This window comes from Grampus griseus, assembly GCF_964374135.1.
Source record: "Grampus griseus genome assembly, chromosome: X".
NCBI classification, from domain to species: domain Eukaryota; kingdom Metazoa; phylum Chordata; class Mammalia; order Artiodactyla; family Delphinidae; genus Grampus; species Grampus griseus.
In genome coordinates, this window is record NC_138999.1 from 16,133,890 (window position 1) to 16,147,702 (window position 13,813).

Genomic DNA, 13,813 nt, shown 5'->3' on the forward strand with positions numbered 1-13,813 from the left:
GATGCAGGGGACATGGGTTCGTGCCCCAGTCCGGGAGGATCCCACATGCCGCGGAGCGGCTGGGCCCGTGAGCCATGGCTGCTGAGCCTGCGCGTCCGGAGCCTGTGCTCCTCAATGGGAGAGGCAACAACAGTGAGAGGCCCACGTACCACAAAAAAAAAAAAAAAAAAAAAAGCACAAGTGACAAAAGGAAAAACAGATAAATTGGACTGCCACAAAATTTAAAACTTCTGTACTGTAAATGACACCATCAACACAGTAAAAAGATAACCCATAGAATGGGAGGAAGCACTTGCAAATCACACATCTGACAAGGGCCTTGTATCCAAAATATATAAAGAACTCTTAAAACTTATTAACAAAAATACCAATAACCCAATTAAAAATGGGCAAAGTTTGGAGAAACTTGGCAAACATCACTTTTGCCAGGTAAGCCAAGTTAATATCACCATTAATGAGACAAAGATATTGTATGTCTCCCAATGTGATGTACTGAGGACAGGGCATCACTTCTATGGTATTCCTACCCTAAATGCATAACATTAATATAATCATGAGGGAACAGCAAACCAACCCAAATTGAAGGATTATACAAGATAAACTGCCTGTACTCTTTAAAAGCATTAAGTCAAGAAAGACAAAGACTGATGAAGAAATGTTCCAGATAAAAGGGGGCTATACAGACGTGATGGCTAAATGTTAGTATGTAATCCTGGTTTAGATCATGAACCAGAGAAAAAATATCTTTTGTTTCACTGTAAAGGACATTAGTGGGACAATAAGTAAAATTTGGCTAAGGTTTGTAAATTATAGAACCATATCAATCTTAGTTTCCTGATTAGATAATGGTACTGTGATTACATAAGTGAATGTTCTTGTATTTAGGGAAACACGTACTGAAATACCGAGAGGTAATGTAGCATTATGTCTACAACTTACTCTTGAACAGTTCAGAACAAAATAGTCATCTGCATATAGAGAGAATGTAAAACAAATGTGGTAAATGGTTAACAGTAGGGAGTTCTGAGTGAACTTTCTTGTAGGTGTGAATATTTTCCAAAATAAAAAGTTAAAAAAATGTTTTAATTGGGCAAAGGATTTGAGTAGATAGTTCTCCAAAGAAGATATATAAATGGCCAATAAGATCATGAAAAGATCCTCAGTATCTTTAGTCATTAGGGAAATGCAAAACACAACCACAATGAGATTCCACCTAACACCCACTAGGATGACTACAATCAAAAGGACGGACAGGGCTTCCCTGGTGGCGCAGTGGTTGAGAGTCCGCCTGCCGATGCAGGGGACACGGGTTCGTGCCCCGCTCTGGGAAGCTCCCACATGCCGCGGAGCGGCTGGGCCCGTGAGCCATGGCCACTGAGCCTGCGCGTCTGGAGCCTGTGCTCCGCAACGGGAGAGGCCCGCATACTGCAAAAAAAAAAAAGGACGGACGGTAACAAGTATTGCGAGGACGTGGAGAAACTGGAACCCTCATACATGGCTGATGGGAATGTAAATTGGGAAAACACTCTGGCCGTTCCTCAAAGTTAAATAAAGAATTATCATAAGACCCAGTTATTAGGCTCCAAGAGAAATTAAAACATAAGTTCACACAAAAACTTGCATGTGAATGTTTATGGCAGCATTATTCACAATAGCCAGAAAGTGAAAACAAACCAAGTGCCTTTCAAATGATGGACAAATCAAATATATCCATACAATGGAATACTATTCAGCCACAAAAAGGAATGAAATTCTGATACATGTTACAACATGGATGACACTTGAAAACATTATGATAAATGGAGGAAACGAGTCACAAAAGACCATATATTGTATGATTCTATATATATGAAATGTCAAGAATAGGCAAATTCGTAAAGACAGAAAGTAGATTCAGTGGTTGCAGAGGACTGGGATTGGGGGGGTGGGGTTAGGTTGAGAGAAAATGGGGAGTGACTGTTAACGGATACTGTGTTTCTTTTGGGAGTGATGAAAATAATCTAAAATTACATTGTGGTGATGGCTGCAAAACTGTGAATATACTAAAAACAAAAAGATTGAATTCTATACTTTAAAATGAGCAAATTGCATGGTATGTGAGTTATATCTCAATAAACCTGGAAAAATTTTCCATAAGTTAAAACTTCAGGAAACGCAGTATAGCAATTAAATATTTTTCACAACAAAGACCCTTTAAAAGTGATTCACCATAATTAGACTGAAAGTACCTGAATCAGATTAAAACTCACCTACTGCACTGGTCTTCAGTGGAAAAGTAGATTTGAAAGTCATCAGAATTATCATGGACGTAAAGAAAACAACACCGTTCATCAAACTTGGATATGCTGCAAAATTTCAAAACATAAGAATGCCTATTATATATAAATTTGGATATCAATTTAATTTTTTTGAGAAAAATCTAGGAACAGCTTTTCTTCCATCTTACAAATTTGAAAGTTTCATTAATGTTTTAACAAATACCCCCCGCCCACCAAAGTGACTTCTATTTCTCTATGAAATTTAAATAGGCACTTATCTCGCTGATGTCTGAGTTTGCATTCATCAACAGACTTTAATATGTATCAAGAACTTACTATATATTCAATGTTAAGCAAAGTGTATGGGCAGCAGGAATGGGAATAAAATATGGTTTCTGTCTTCAAGAGTTTATAAGGTCATTAAAAAGGTATTTGTGAAATAATTTATTGTGATATCAAAGGAATTTCTAGACTTGAAAAATATTAGGACACAGTATTTGTGGCCACACAAGGGAAGTGGAAATAAACGTGGCATTTTAGCTCAAGAAAGGCCTTTAAATGTTATCTGATCCATCCCCACCAAAGGCCTGGATCTGACTCTACAGCTCCTTGAACAGGCAATATTCAGTTTGCCTGGAATATCCAGTGACAGAAAATCATCAGATTCCATCTCCTGATGGATTTCACTGCTGCAAAGTTCTTCACCTGCACTGTGCCAAAGCCTATGCAATGGCCCTCATTTTGCCAGGTACCACTATGCAAAAGGCTAGAGTCTATGATTAGCCCTTCAAACAAAGGAAGCCACTTTATCTTGCCCTCTCTAAGTCGTCTCTTCCTGAGATTACAGCTTCTTTGACCATTCCTTACATGTTATGGATTACATGACAAATTACGAGTTGAAACAGCAGAAGTACAGGGTGATTTAAAATGAATTAAAACTAGCTTATACATGAGTAACTTTTCAAAACCAATCTTTAAAGGAACTACCACAGTTAGTTGGATAGCCTTGGGAATGTTCAACACGTGCTCTTCATGTCACATTGGTTCCAGGGTCTGATTCACCCCAGGCCCTTTGCACATCCCTGTTGATGACTAAAATGGCAGCAAGAGGTATCTCTATGAGAAGGTACAAACAGAAGGTTCTTGACTACATGTTACCATACAACTTAGTTTCTGGGTAGTACATGTTTGAAAATGTTTAACACCTTTTGAATTATATTTTCTGAGCAGTATTATTCAAATATGCTACTCCGTTCTTAAATGATTTCTCTCCCTTTAAAAGTGATGTAAACATTACTCCAATTTAAACACTGATGTGTCTAGGAAAGGATCATGCTGCATCTGGGGGTAACAGGGATTCATTCATTGGCCTGTGGTCTGAGAATCAGAGAAAAGACATGGAGTTCTAGTCCAAGCCCTTAATATGATGGAAACTATGAAGATACTGAGACCTGGAGAGGCTGAATGATTTGCTCAAGGTCAAACAGCAAAAGAGGGATTAGAACTCATATCTACTCCAGAGTTCCTCCCACCCTTGGGTGTGCTGGCAGGGTCGGACTCAGAGAGCAGCCACACAATTCAGGCCCAAATGGTCAGCGCTCCTGAACCAAATAGCAAGTGGCAGACCTCTCCTGGGAATACACCACCTTACTCACCTGCCAATGCCCTCGGCTCCATTATTCTGCCCAGGAGATCCCAGCCAAGTATCATTACCAAGTAACTCCCAGCTTCAGTTCTGGGGGTCCCTGAGCACCTGAACATCATTGGCTCAAAGAAGAAACACTTTCTCTTTCTACACACATAACTTCTTGTTTTAAAAAAGTTTGACGGGGCTTCCCTGGAGGCGCAGTGGTTGAGAGTCCGCCTGCCGATGCTGGGGACACGGGTTCGTGCCCCGGTCCGGGAAGCTCCCACATGCCGCGGAGCGGCTGGGCCCGTGAGCCATGGCCGCTGGGCTTGTGCGTCCGGAGCCTGTGCTCCGAAACGGGAGAGGCCACAACAGTGAGAGGCCCGCGTACAGCAAAAAAAAAAAAAAAAAAAAAAAGTTTGAGACAAGAGAGTTTCGTCTGTTGGATACAAAAACAGCTACTCTGCTATAACAAGCCGAAAAGCCTTACTAGCAGCACATGATGAACAAGCTCGGGCAGGGCAACAAGAGAGAAAATAGTCTGTTTTGGATTCTGTTAAAAATGAGAACACCACGTATTATAAATAAGTACAAAGTGATAAAAACAACATCATTATTTGTATTAAAACAATAATTACATCTTCTCTTATGTTCTTACCTTATTCCTCTAATGGAAGAGGCTGTAAAATTCCATTCATGAATTTGTTTCTGCAGGTATCAAGGACAAAAGTCAGTGGCTTGATGTTTTCCATGCAAAGAATCATTTTTGCTTTCATTCTATGGTCAATTGCTTCTGCTATTTTTTACTTTCAATAGAATTTAGCAGTTAAAGCAAGATATTTCGCATAACTTGGAACACCAGAAACATTTTCTAACCTATTGTAAAAATTCATTTGTATCTCTTATCCAGTTTAGAACAAATGATCTAAATATGAAATAGAAACAACAGGCATACAGTACATACACAGTGAGCAGCCTTTCATCTTCTGTCAACGTATCAGGAAAACTCTAAGATGAGTTTGGGAACAGCCCACCCAACTTGAATGACCCACAAAAATGTTTGGAGAGGCAAGAATGTGGCAGACACCAGTCAGTGTTCACCAATCTTCATTTCTTTTTCTCCCTGGGCACATAACTAGACTACATTTCCCAGCCTCCTGTGCAGTTAGGTGGGGTCATTCGATGGAGTTCTGACCAATGGGATGTGAACAAGAGTGATGTGCTCCACCTGTGGGCTTGGCTCATTAGAAACCTCCACAGCAATCCTCTCCTCTACATTCTCTTTCCCCATCCACTACCAGATGGAATGCGGACCCTGCCAACCTGGACATGACATGAGACACAGATGAACTTTTATCATCATAGATAAACTGATATTTGGGGGTTGTTTGTTTTAGCGTCTAGTCTACCATGACTAATACAAAGACTAACTGGGATTTCAATCTGTACAAGATGCACTTAAAAAATACATATATAACTCTGTCCTCTCCCTCCACCACCATCCCTTGCCCTTAAACTATGAACAAAGCTAAGCCTCACAAGGAGTGTCTGAATTCCCAGTTTTAGAAGAGCCATAGGCTACAATACCAATACATTACAACAACAGAGAATAATTTTAAATAAGCAAATACATTAGGTTAGCCTGAGGAATGCCATAAATGACCAGCTAAGCCTCCCAGAGAAGTGTGAGAGCCAAATAACTGAGCGTATGGCTCAGAACAGCCACAAGCGATCGGGTGACAAGTTTCCTGCCATCCTGGAGCAATGACAACAGGCACAGTTGGGAGGATCGTTCCCAATGGGAGAGGATCCATCCAGACATGTTGATGAAACACCTATTATGCACTAGGCAACATACCAGCAGGGACATGGCAGAGAATGACAAAACCCCTGCCCTCATGGGGCTTACAATCGAGTGAGGGAAGATAGGTAATAAATCAAATAGTAAGTGAAGAGCATGGTGGAGGGTGAAAAGTGCTATGAACACAAATAACACAGCAAAGAGCATTAGGTGGGGCAGGAAGTCATGAGTTTTCAAGCAGAAAGCTAAAGGGGGTGAGGGAGTGAGCCATGCAGATAACTGGGGGACCAGTTCCAGGCAGAGGAAACAGCAAGTGCAAAGGCCCTGAGGCAGCAGTGTGCTTTGCATGTTTGGGGACCAGCAAGGAGGGGAGTGAGATGGGAGTGGAGTGAGTGAAGGGGGAGTGGGAGAGAAGGTTAGGGAGATCATGCAGGCCTTTGGAGGCCATCATCAGGACTTTAAGCCTCCCCTCTGTGTGAGAATCACTGAGAGCTGTGAAAGATGAAAGTGGATGAAAACATGAAAGCTATCACATCAGACCCATCTTTATAGAAAGACTGAGTATATTTCAGAGGAGGGATGTGTTCCAAGTCACTGAAAGAGGGTAGTGGTGGAGAACAGGAGTCTGCTTTGGATTCAGGTACAGAAATATCAATGAGGGCAGATTCGAGAGAGCCTGAAAGAGGCTGTATGTATATAGAAAGCTCAACCACACAAGTTTTCAAGTAGGTTTACTCTAGGGTACCTTTAGGGAACTTCTCGATTTGGGAGGAAGCTTTACTGGTTAAGAAGTAAACCACACGGAGGGACTTCCCTGGCAGTCCAGTGGTTAAGACTCTGCACTTCCACTGCAGGGGGCAAGGGTTTGATCCTTGGTCAGGGAACTAAGATCCTACATGCTGTGTGGTGAGGCCAAAAAAATTAATAAAATTAAATCTAAAAAAATTTTTTAAAAAAGAAGTAAACCACACAGAGCTCCCCTCCGCTTTCCCTTTACATCATAATCAATAGGCATTGGGTGGGGGGTTCCTGCTTCATAGGTCCTACAGATATACAAATATAGAAGTCGTGCATGGGCTTGCAGAGAAGCTGGGGAGACACTTTGGAAAACGGATAAATAAGCGATAGGATGTACTTTGCACATGATGCAGACAACTGGGTAGCGAACAGACATTCAATGGAAGGACAGAAGGCGGGAAAGGGTGGTTAGAGATACCTCTGCAAAAGTTAGGACTTGGGTAATTGGAAGAACGAATTCCAGGGAGGGAGAAGGATGAGAACAGAAGTGCAGACGTGAACTCCTGCAGGGCCAGCTCAGGGGACTGTGAGATGACAGATGAAGGTCTGGCTGGGGCTGAGGGTCGGGGAGCAAGAGGAGAAGGAGGGAGGAGAAGGAGGACAGGGTTATATAGGGGCTCGATACTTAATAAAAGACTTTGAGTTTTATCTGCAAAGTCACAGGATCCAATAATGATTGGGGAATATCAAGAGGGCCACTACAAGTGTTTTTTAAATCATTACTAAACTTTTAAGCTGAAATTCGGCATGCATTCAGAAAAGGCTACAGTAATCATCTCAATCAATTTCCACAAAATGAAAAGCCACTGTAACCAGCATCTAAACCAAGAGAGAACGTTAGCAGCAGCCCAGAAGATTCGCTCAGATCCCCTGTTCCCAGCCACTCCTGTCGACCCAAAGGCAACTGCTATTCTGACGTGTCCCACTGTGGAGAGTGTTGCCTGTTCTGGAATATTATACAAATGGAACCGCGAAGTCTGTGCTCTCCTGTGTCTGCAAGGGGGGTTTTTCATGAGCTATCTGGTGGTGTCCGGGCGGGTCAATCAGGAAAGCTGTGACTGTTCTCCTCCTGTCCCGAGCCTCCTGTAAGGCAGCATTCTAATCTTTCCTGAGAGGGGATATTTCACCAAATCATGATGAGGAAACAGATTCAAGATTTTAGCTTTCCACAGTGCCAGAAGCCCCCAGTAACAGTGCATTGGAAGCAGAGCCGGGGTGGGCTCTGGAGAAATGGGCCGGGAAGTCAGAGGGAGGGGACTCCTTCAGGATCCCCTAGGTGCTGACTCAGCCTCTGCCCTCCTACCCCCAGGATGCAGACTTTCAGGGAGGGGGGATTTTTGTGTTAAAAACATAGACTTTTTTTTTTGGTTGTTGTTAAAAGCATAGACTTTTTGTGTGAGATGTTCCAGTCGCTAATATAAGCATAAAAGGCACCTCCCAAAGAGCTTTCCAAAACCAGCAGCCCTACCCGTATGGATAGCAATGGTGGCCACAGTGCACCTGTTGGTGACTTTGGGGCCCACGAGAAGCTGAGGGAGAAACACTGCATTTGCGCCTGCTCTGTGCAGCCTCTCCGCATCGCTGTGCTGGGCGAGCTCGCACCAGCTTGGGAGGCCAGTTGTGCACGTCTCTTCCTAACCCTGTGCTCGGTGACCTGATGTTGCTTGCGTGAAACTGGCCATGACGGGAGTATTTACACCACAGAAATCAGTAAACACTACATATCGGCCCTCTGCTCCCATATCCCCTGGAGAGCTGGTGGTTAAACACTGACCAGCATACGTTTCTGAATCCCCGGCTGATGAAGCAGACCTTAATCTAATGTTACAGCGGCGCTGTCTGCAGGTGAACGTGTGCCTGTGTGATTGCTTCCCACCACCACAGCACACCGGGAAGAACTGCAAGTCTGTGCAGAGAAGTTATCATTTCACTCCAGGCTAATCTGCTTGCTTCCACAACCTGCAGAATTTTTAAAATGTAAATGAAGGCAAAAGCAAAGCCTTCCTCTCAAAGAAAAAAAGGCAATTTATATTTCTCTCAGACACTTGCTCTGACAACTACCAAGCACTGTGCAAAACATTTCCTCAGTCAAGGAAAACTAGCATTTGCTGCTTATAGAGTTCTTTCTATTTCTTATTACAGACTACATACACAAAGTAACACATTTACAACTAGTGAGATACTATATGTACCGATGGAAATTCCCATTAAAGACCTGCAACCATTATAGATTTGTAGAATTCCATGAGAACAAAACCATTTTGCTCTAAAAGTATGAAGAGTCACTTTAGTAGGATTAGTTTCTTCCACAACTACTTGTCAAAATATGAGGTGTTCACACCAGTCAGAATGGCCATCATCAAAAAATCTACAAACAATAAATGCTGGAGAGGGTGTGGAGAAAAGGGAACCCTCTTGCACTGTTGGTGGGAATGTACATTGATACAGCCACTATGGGGAACAGTATGGAGGTTCCTTATAAAACTAAAAACAGAACTACCATACGACCCAGCAATCCCACTACTGGGCATATACCCTGAGAAAACCATAATTCAAAAAGACACATGCACCCCAATGTTCACTGCAGCACTATTTACAATAGCCAGGACATGGAAGCAACCTAAATGTCCATCAACAGAGGAATAGATAAAGAAGATTTGGTACATATATACAATGGAATATTACTCAGCCGTAAAATGAACAGAATAATGCCATTTGCAGCAACATGGATGGACCTAGAGATTGTCATACTGAGTGAAGTAAGTCAGACACAGAAAGACAAATATATGATATCGCTTACATGTGGAATCTAAAAAAAAAAAGAAAAAGGCTACAAATGAACTTATCTACAAAACAGAAACAGAGTTACAGATGTAAAAAATAAACTTATGGTTACTGGGGGGTAACGGGGGGAGGGATAAATTGGGAGATTGGGATTGACACATACCCACTACTATATATAAAATGGATAACTAATAAGGACCTACTATATAGCACAGGGAACTCTACTCAATACTTTATAATGGCCTATATGGGAAAAGAATCTAAAAAAGAGTGGATATATGTATAACAGATTCACTTTGCTTTACACCTGAAACTAACACAACATTGTAAACCAACTATACCCCAATAAAAATTAAAAAACAATGGGGCTTCCCTGGTGGCACAGTGGTTGAGAGTCTGCCTGCCAATGCAGGGAACACGGGTTCGAGCCCTGGTCTGGGAAGATCCCACATGCCGCGGAGCAACTGGGCCCTTGAGCCACAACTACTGAGCCTGCGCGTCTGGAGCCTGTGCTCCGCAACAAGAGAGGCCGAGATAGTGAGAGGCCCGCGCACCGCGATGAGGAGTGGCCCCCACTCACCGCAACTAGAGAAAGCCCTTGCGCAGAAACGAAGAACCAACACAGCGAAAAAAAATAAATAAATTTATAAAAAAAGAAGAAATATGAAAAAATTGAGATGACATAGATCAATTTAAAAAAAATTAAAAATGAGGTGTTTCGTTACATCTATCAATGGAATAGTGAGGTTACAGAATAGAATTTTGAAAACTCTCTTGCATCACAGTGGCATCAATGACACACAAAATGTAAGCAAGGTTGGCCTCTACTACAAGAATCCCAACACTGAGGACAGGGTGCTTCATGGCAGTGGTACTTGGAGGGGGGAACATAAGCAGGGCTTTGGGGGGTGGGGGCCTGCTAATGTTCCCTTCCCTGGGTTGCACTGGTTACTTACGTGTGTTCACTTGATAAAAAATCCATCAAACTGTACATTTATGAGTTATGCACTTTTCTGTGTTATACTTAAAAGGTTAAAAAAGAAACCAAAGAGGCAAATTTAATAGAAGATACATGCATTCTTCAAATGAGATATATCTGTATGAACACCATGTATGTATCTTATTCTAGCTTCTTCTCTTTTGCTCAAATATTTAAAGCACACAGTGCAGGAAAAATATCCCAGCACATTACGGCAGCTCATCTTCACTAATGGCTATTGACTCTCTTATCAATGAGGAGAAGGTTGCTTCGCTGTTAAATATTAGACAAGGTTACTGGCTTACATTTGTGTTATAGACTTAATGTTTGTGTCTCCACAAATTCATATGTTGGAGCCCTAACCCCCAGTGTGATGGTATTTGGAGATGGTGGCCTTTGACAGGTGATTAGGTCACCAGAGTGGAGCCCTCGTGATGGGATTAGTACCCTATATAAGAAGAGACAGGAGAGAGTTCTCTATCTCTTTCCATTATGTGAGAAGAGGGCAAGAAGACCACCATCTGCAAACCAGGAAGAGGGTTCTCACCAGAACCTGACCATGCAGGCACCCTGATCTCAGACTTTCCAGCCTCCAGGACTGTGAGAAATAAATTTCTGTTGTTTGAGCCAGGGGTCCCCAAACCCTGGGCTGCAGACCAGTACCCGTCTGCGGACCAGTACCAGTCTGCGGCCTGTTAGGAATCCAGCTGCACAGCAGGAGATGAGCCGAGAGTGGGCGAGTGGGCGGGCGGGTGGGTGAGTGAGCGACCGAAGCTTCATCTGCCGCTCCCCATCGCTCACATTACCGCCTGAATCATCCCCCCCGCCCCCAGGTCTGTGGAAAAACTGTCTTCCACAAAACCGGTCCCTGGTGCCAAAAAGGTTGGGGACCGCTGGTTTAAGCCACGCAGTCTGTGGTATTCTGTTACAGCAGCTCAAGCAGACTAAGGCAACTGGAAATATCATTCATGACTATATATTTTTCATGTGTACCTTTATTGAAGTATAACTGATATAGAAAGAACTGCACCTATTTAATGTGCATAATTTGATGAGTTTGGACATACGCCAGCACTTGTGATACCATCACCACAATCAAGGTACTAGATATATCCAACACCTTCCAAAGTGTCCTTGTGTCCCTTGGGTTTTGTTTTTATTTGTGTGTGTGGTAAGAACAAATATGGTATTTACCCTCTTAACAAATGTGAAGTGCAAATCCCATATTGTTAACTGTAGGCACCGTGCTGTACAGCAGCTCTCCATGACCTATCTATCTAGCATAACTGAAACTTTATACCCACTGAACAACGGAAAGTTGTTGTGTCATGACCATTTCTGATAAAGATTTTCCAATGTGATTCTGAGCCTCTCCTTATTCTCTGATGTTGTATTTTAGTTTTGAAGATATTGCTTATTTTTACCTGATTAAGACATAATTGCTCACGCTCGTTTCCAGGGGGAAAAAAATCCTTCTTTGCCAAGTTGATGGCAGAACTCTCCCCACACTCCATGAAAACACAGACATAGCAAATAGATCTAATGTACTTGTCAAAGGTGCTACCTATTTTTATTACTACAAAATATTTTATTAAAGAAAAAATCTGATGAAGTACTTTAGACAAATACAGATGAAAATATAGCTGTTACCACAAAACGTGAGGCCTGGCCCAGCATTTGCGTAATATCTTTAATGGGCAATGAAAATGTTTCCACTCCTATATTGCTGGTGTGAGTATAAATTAGAATAGTACAAATTTGACAGTAGCTATCGAATTTTAAACATATGTAGTCTTGAAGCCAGCAGGTCCAATTCTGGGACTCTTTGCTCCTGAAACATCTACACGCACGTGGTATGGTGTAACCACCAGGATGTGCACTGGCGTGTTTACCATCAGCTAGAATGCAAAACTGAAACCTAAATGTGCATTAGCAGGACAGTGGTAAAATAAATTATGGCTCATCCATACCCAGAAATGCACCACCATGATATGGGAATATAGGGAACATCGCATTTTAAAAATCCGGTGGATCAGTGTGTGCTATGTGAAAAACTGTCCACGATGTATGGATCGTTTAAAAAGAGTAAGTTGCAAAATAACAAATCTCACCATATGATCTCACATTAATGAAAATGCTTCTTCCCCCTATACATATGTATATTATATATATAATGGATACATGTATACACACATTATACATATATAACTGAGCTTAGAGAAAGGTATAGATGGACATCCATCAAATCATTGGTGATGGGAATACATACCAAGTTTGGGGGATTTGGAGGGACTTGCACTTTATTCCTTATCCACTTCCTTCATGGTTTAACTCATTTTTTTCCACAAGTTTATATTCATTCGTATATAAATACATATATATACACACACGTATATATACACATATGTATATACACACATAGCTATACATATAATACAAATATATATATTTGGAAAACCCTGCTTCCTTTCCTCCATCTGTGATTACACTCTCTCATATAGTCCTGTAACTCAGAAGTTAGGCATGGGTGCCTGTTCTTTCAAGTACTACAATATAGTTGACTCTCCTACTTCAAAACTGAATTTTTCATTAAATAATACAGAATAAAGAGAGAGCTGTTTATGATTGTTTTCTTACCATTTCCATGGGTGAGACGTGCCACAGAGAAACTGTCCTCTCCTCAGCTTCACTGTTTATAGAGACATACGAAGGCTGGAAGACTTTGGTTGGTTCCATCACCAGAACCTAAAAGAACAGATTTCTGTAATGCGTGGGAACATGCCACATAGGTTATCTTGCCCAGTGAGGACGTGGGAAGCTCTGGACTCCGCAGATCCTCTACGTGTACCTACTATGCAGCAACCCTGCTCTAGGACCGGTGGATACGGCGGCCCACAATCCCTTCCCTATGGGAGGTCTATGCTCTGATGGGGCAGATAGTATAACTAACAGATAAGGATATGCAGTAAGGTAATATACAGACCTCTGAAGAAAATAAGGCAGAATAATGGTGAGGAAGGGGTGGGGGACACTTCTTTAGACAGAGGGGCCAAGAAAGGCTTGCCTGAGGACGTCACAGAGAAGAAAGAGGAAGGCTACACTTTTTGAGAGAAATTAGGAAGTAAACTTGAGGATCCACAGGTAGGTACCCAAGTCTGCAAAAAATGCAAGAGGATGAAGAGTGAGGTGACAGTCCATCAGTCATATTTTATTTTGCTGGGGGAGAGGGAGGGAAGGAAGGAAGGAGAGAAGGACGGAGAGATGAAGAGGAACGGGGTGAAAAAGGGGGAGAGAGAGAGAGGGAGAATGAATTTCCAAAGCAAATAAAGCAACATGTTTATTGCTAAGCTGGGTAGAGATAACATGAGGGTCTGTTCCATTATTTTTTTTGTACCTTTCAGTAGGTTTGAAATATTTCATAATTCACAGAAGATTTAAAAACTTATTGCCCAGGCACAAAATCATTATCATAATCATTTCAAACAACATAATCTTTTATTCGATGTTTCATGAAATTCTGAACACTGAATGTTCACAAAATCTTATGACATAAACACGAAACACAA

At 41.9% G+C, this 13,813-nt stretch overlaps 1 protein-coding gene across 1 annotated transcript in view; it reads right to left on the minus strand.

Annotated features, from left to right (window-relative positions):
* Positions 1-13,813, minus strand: part of MAP3K15 (mitogen-activated protein kinase kinase kinase 15) — a gene marked incomplete at both ends in the record, with an annotated part of 147,938 nt that overhangs the window by 33,160 nt on the left and 100,965 nt on the right. The window contains 3 exon segments of the mRNA XM_082680871.1: positions 2,250-2,345; positions 4,544-4,593; positions 12,885-12,992. Of these exon segments, the coding sequence (XP_082536997.1) occupies positions 2,250-2,345; positions 4,544-4,593; positions 12,885-12,992 (254 nt within the window).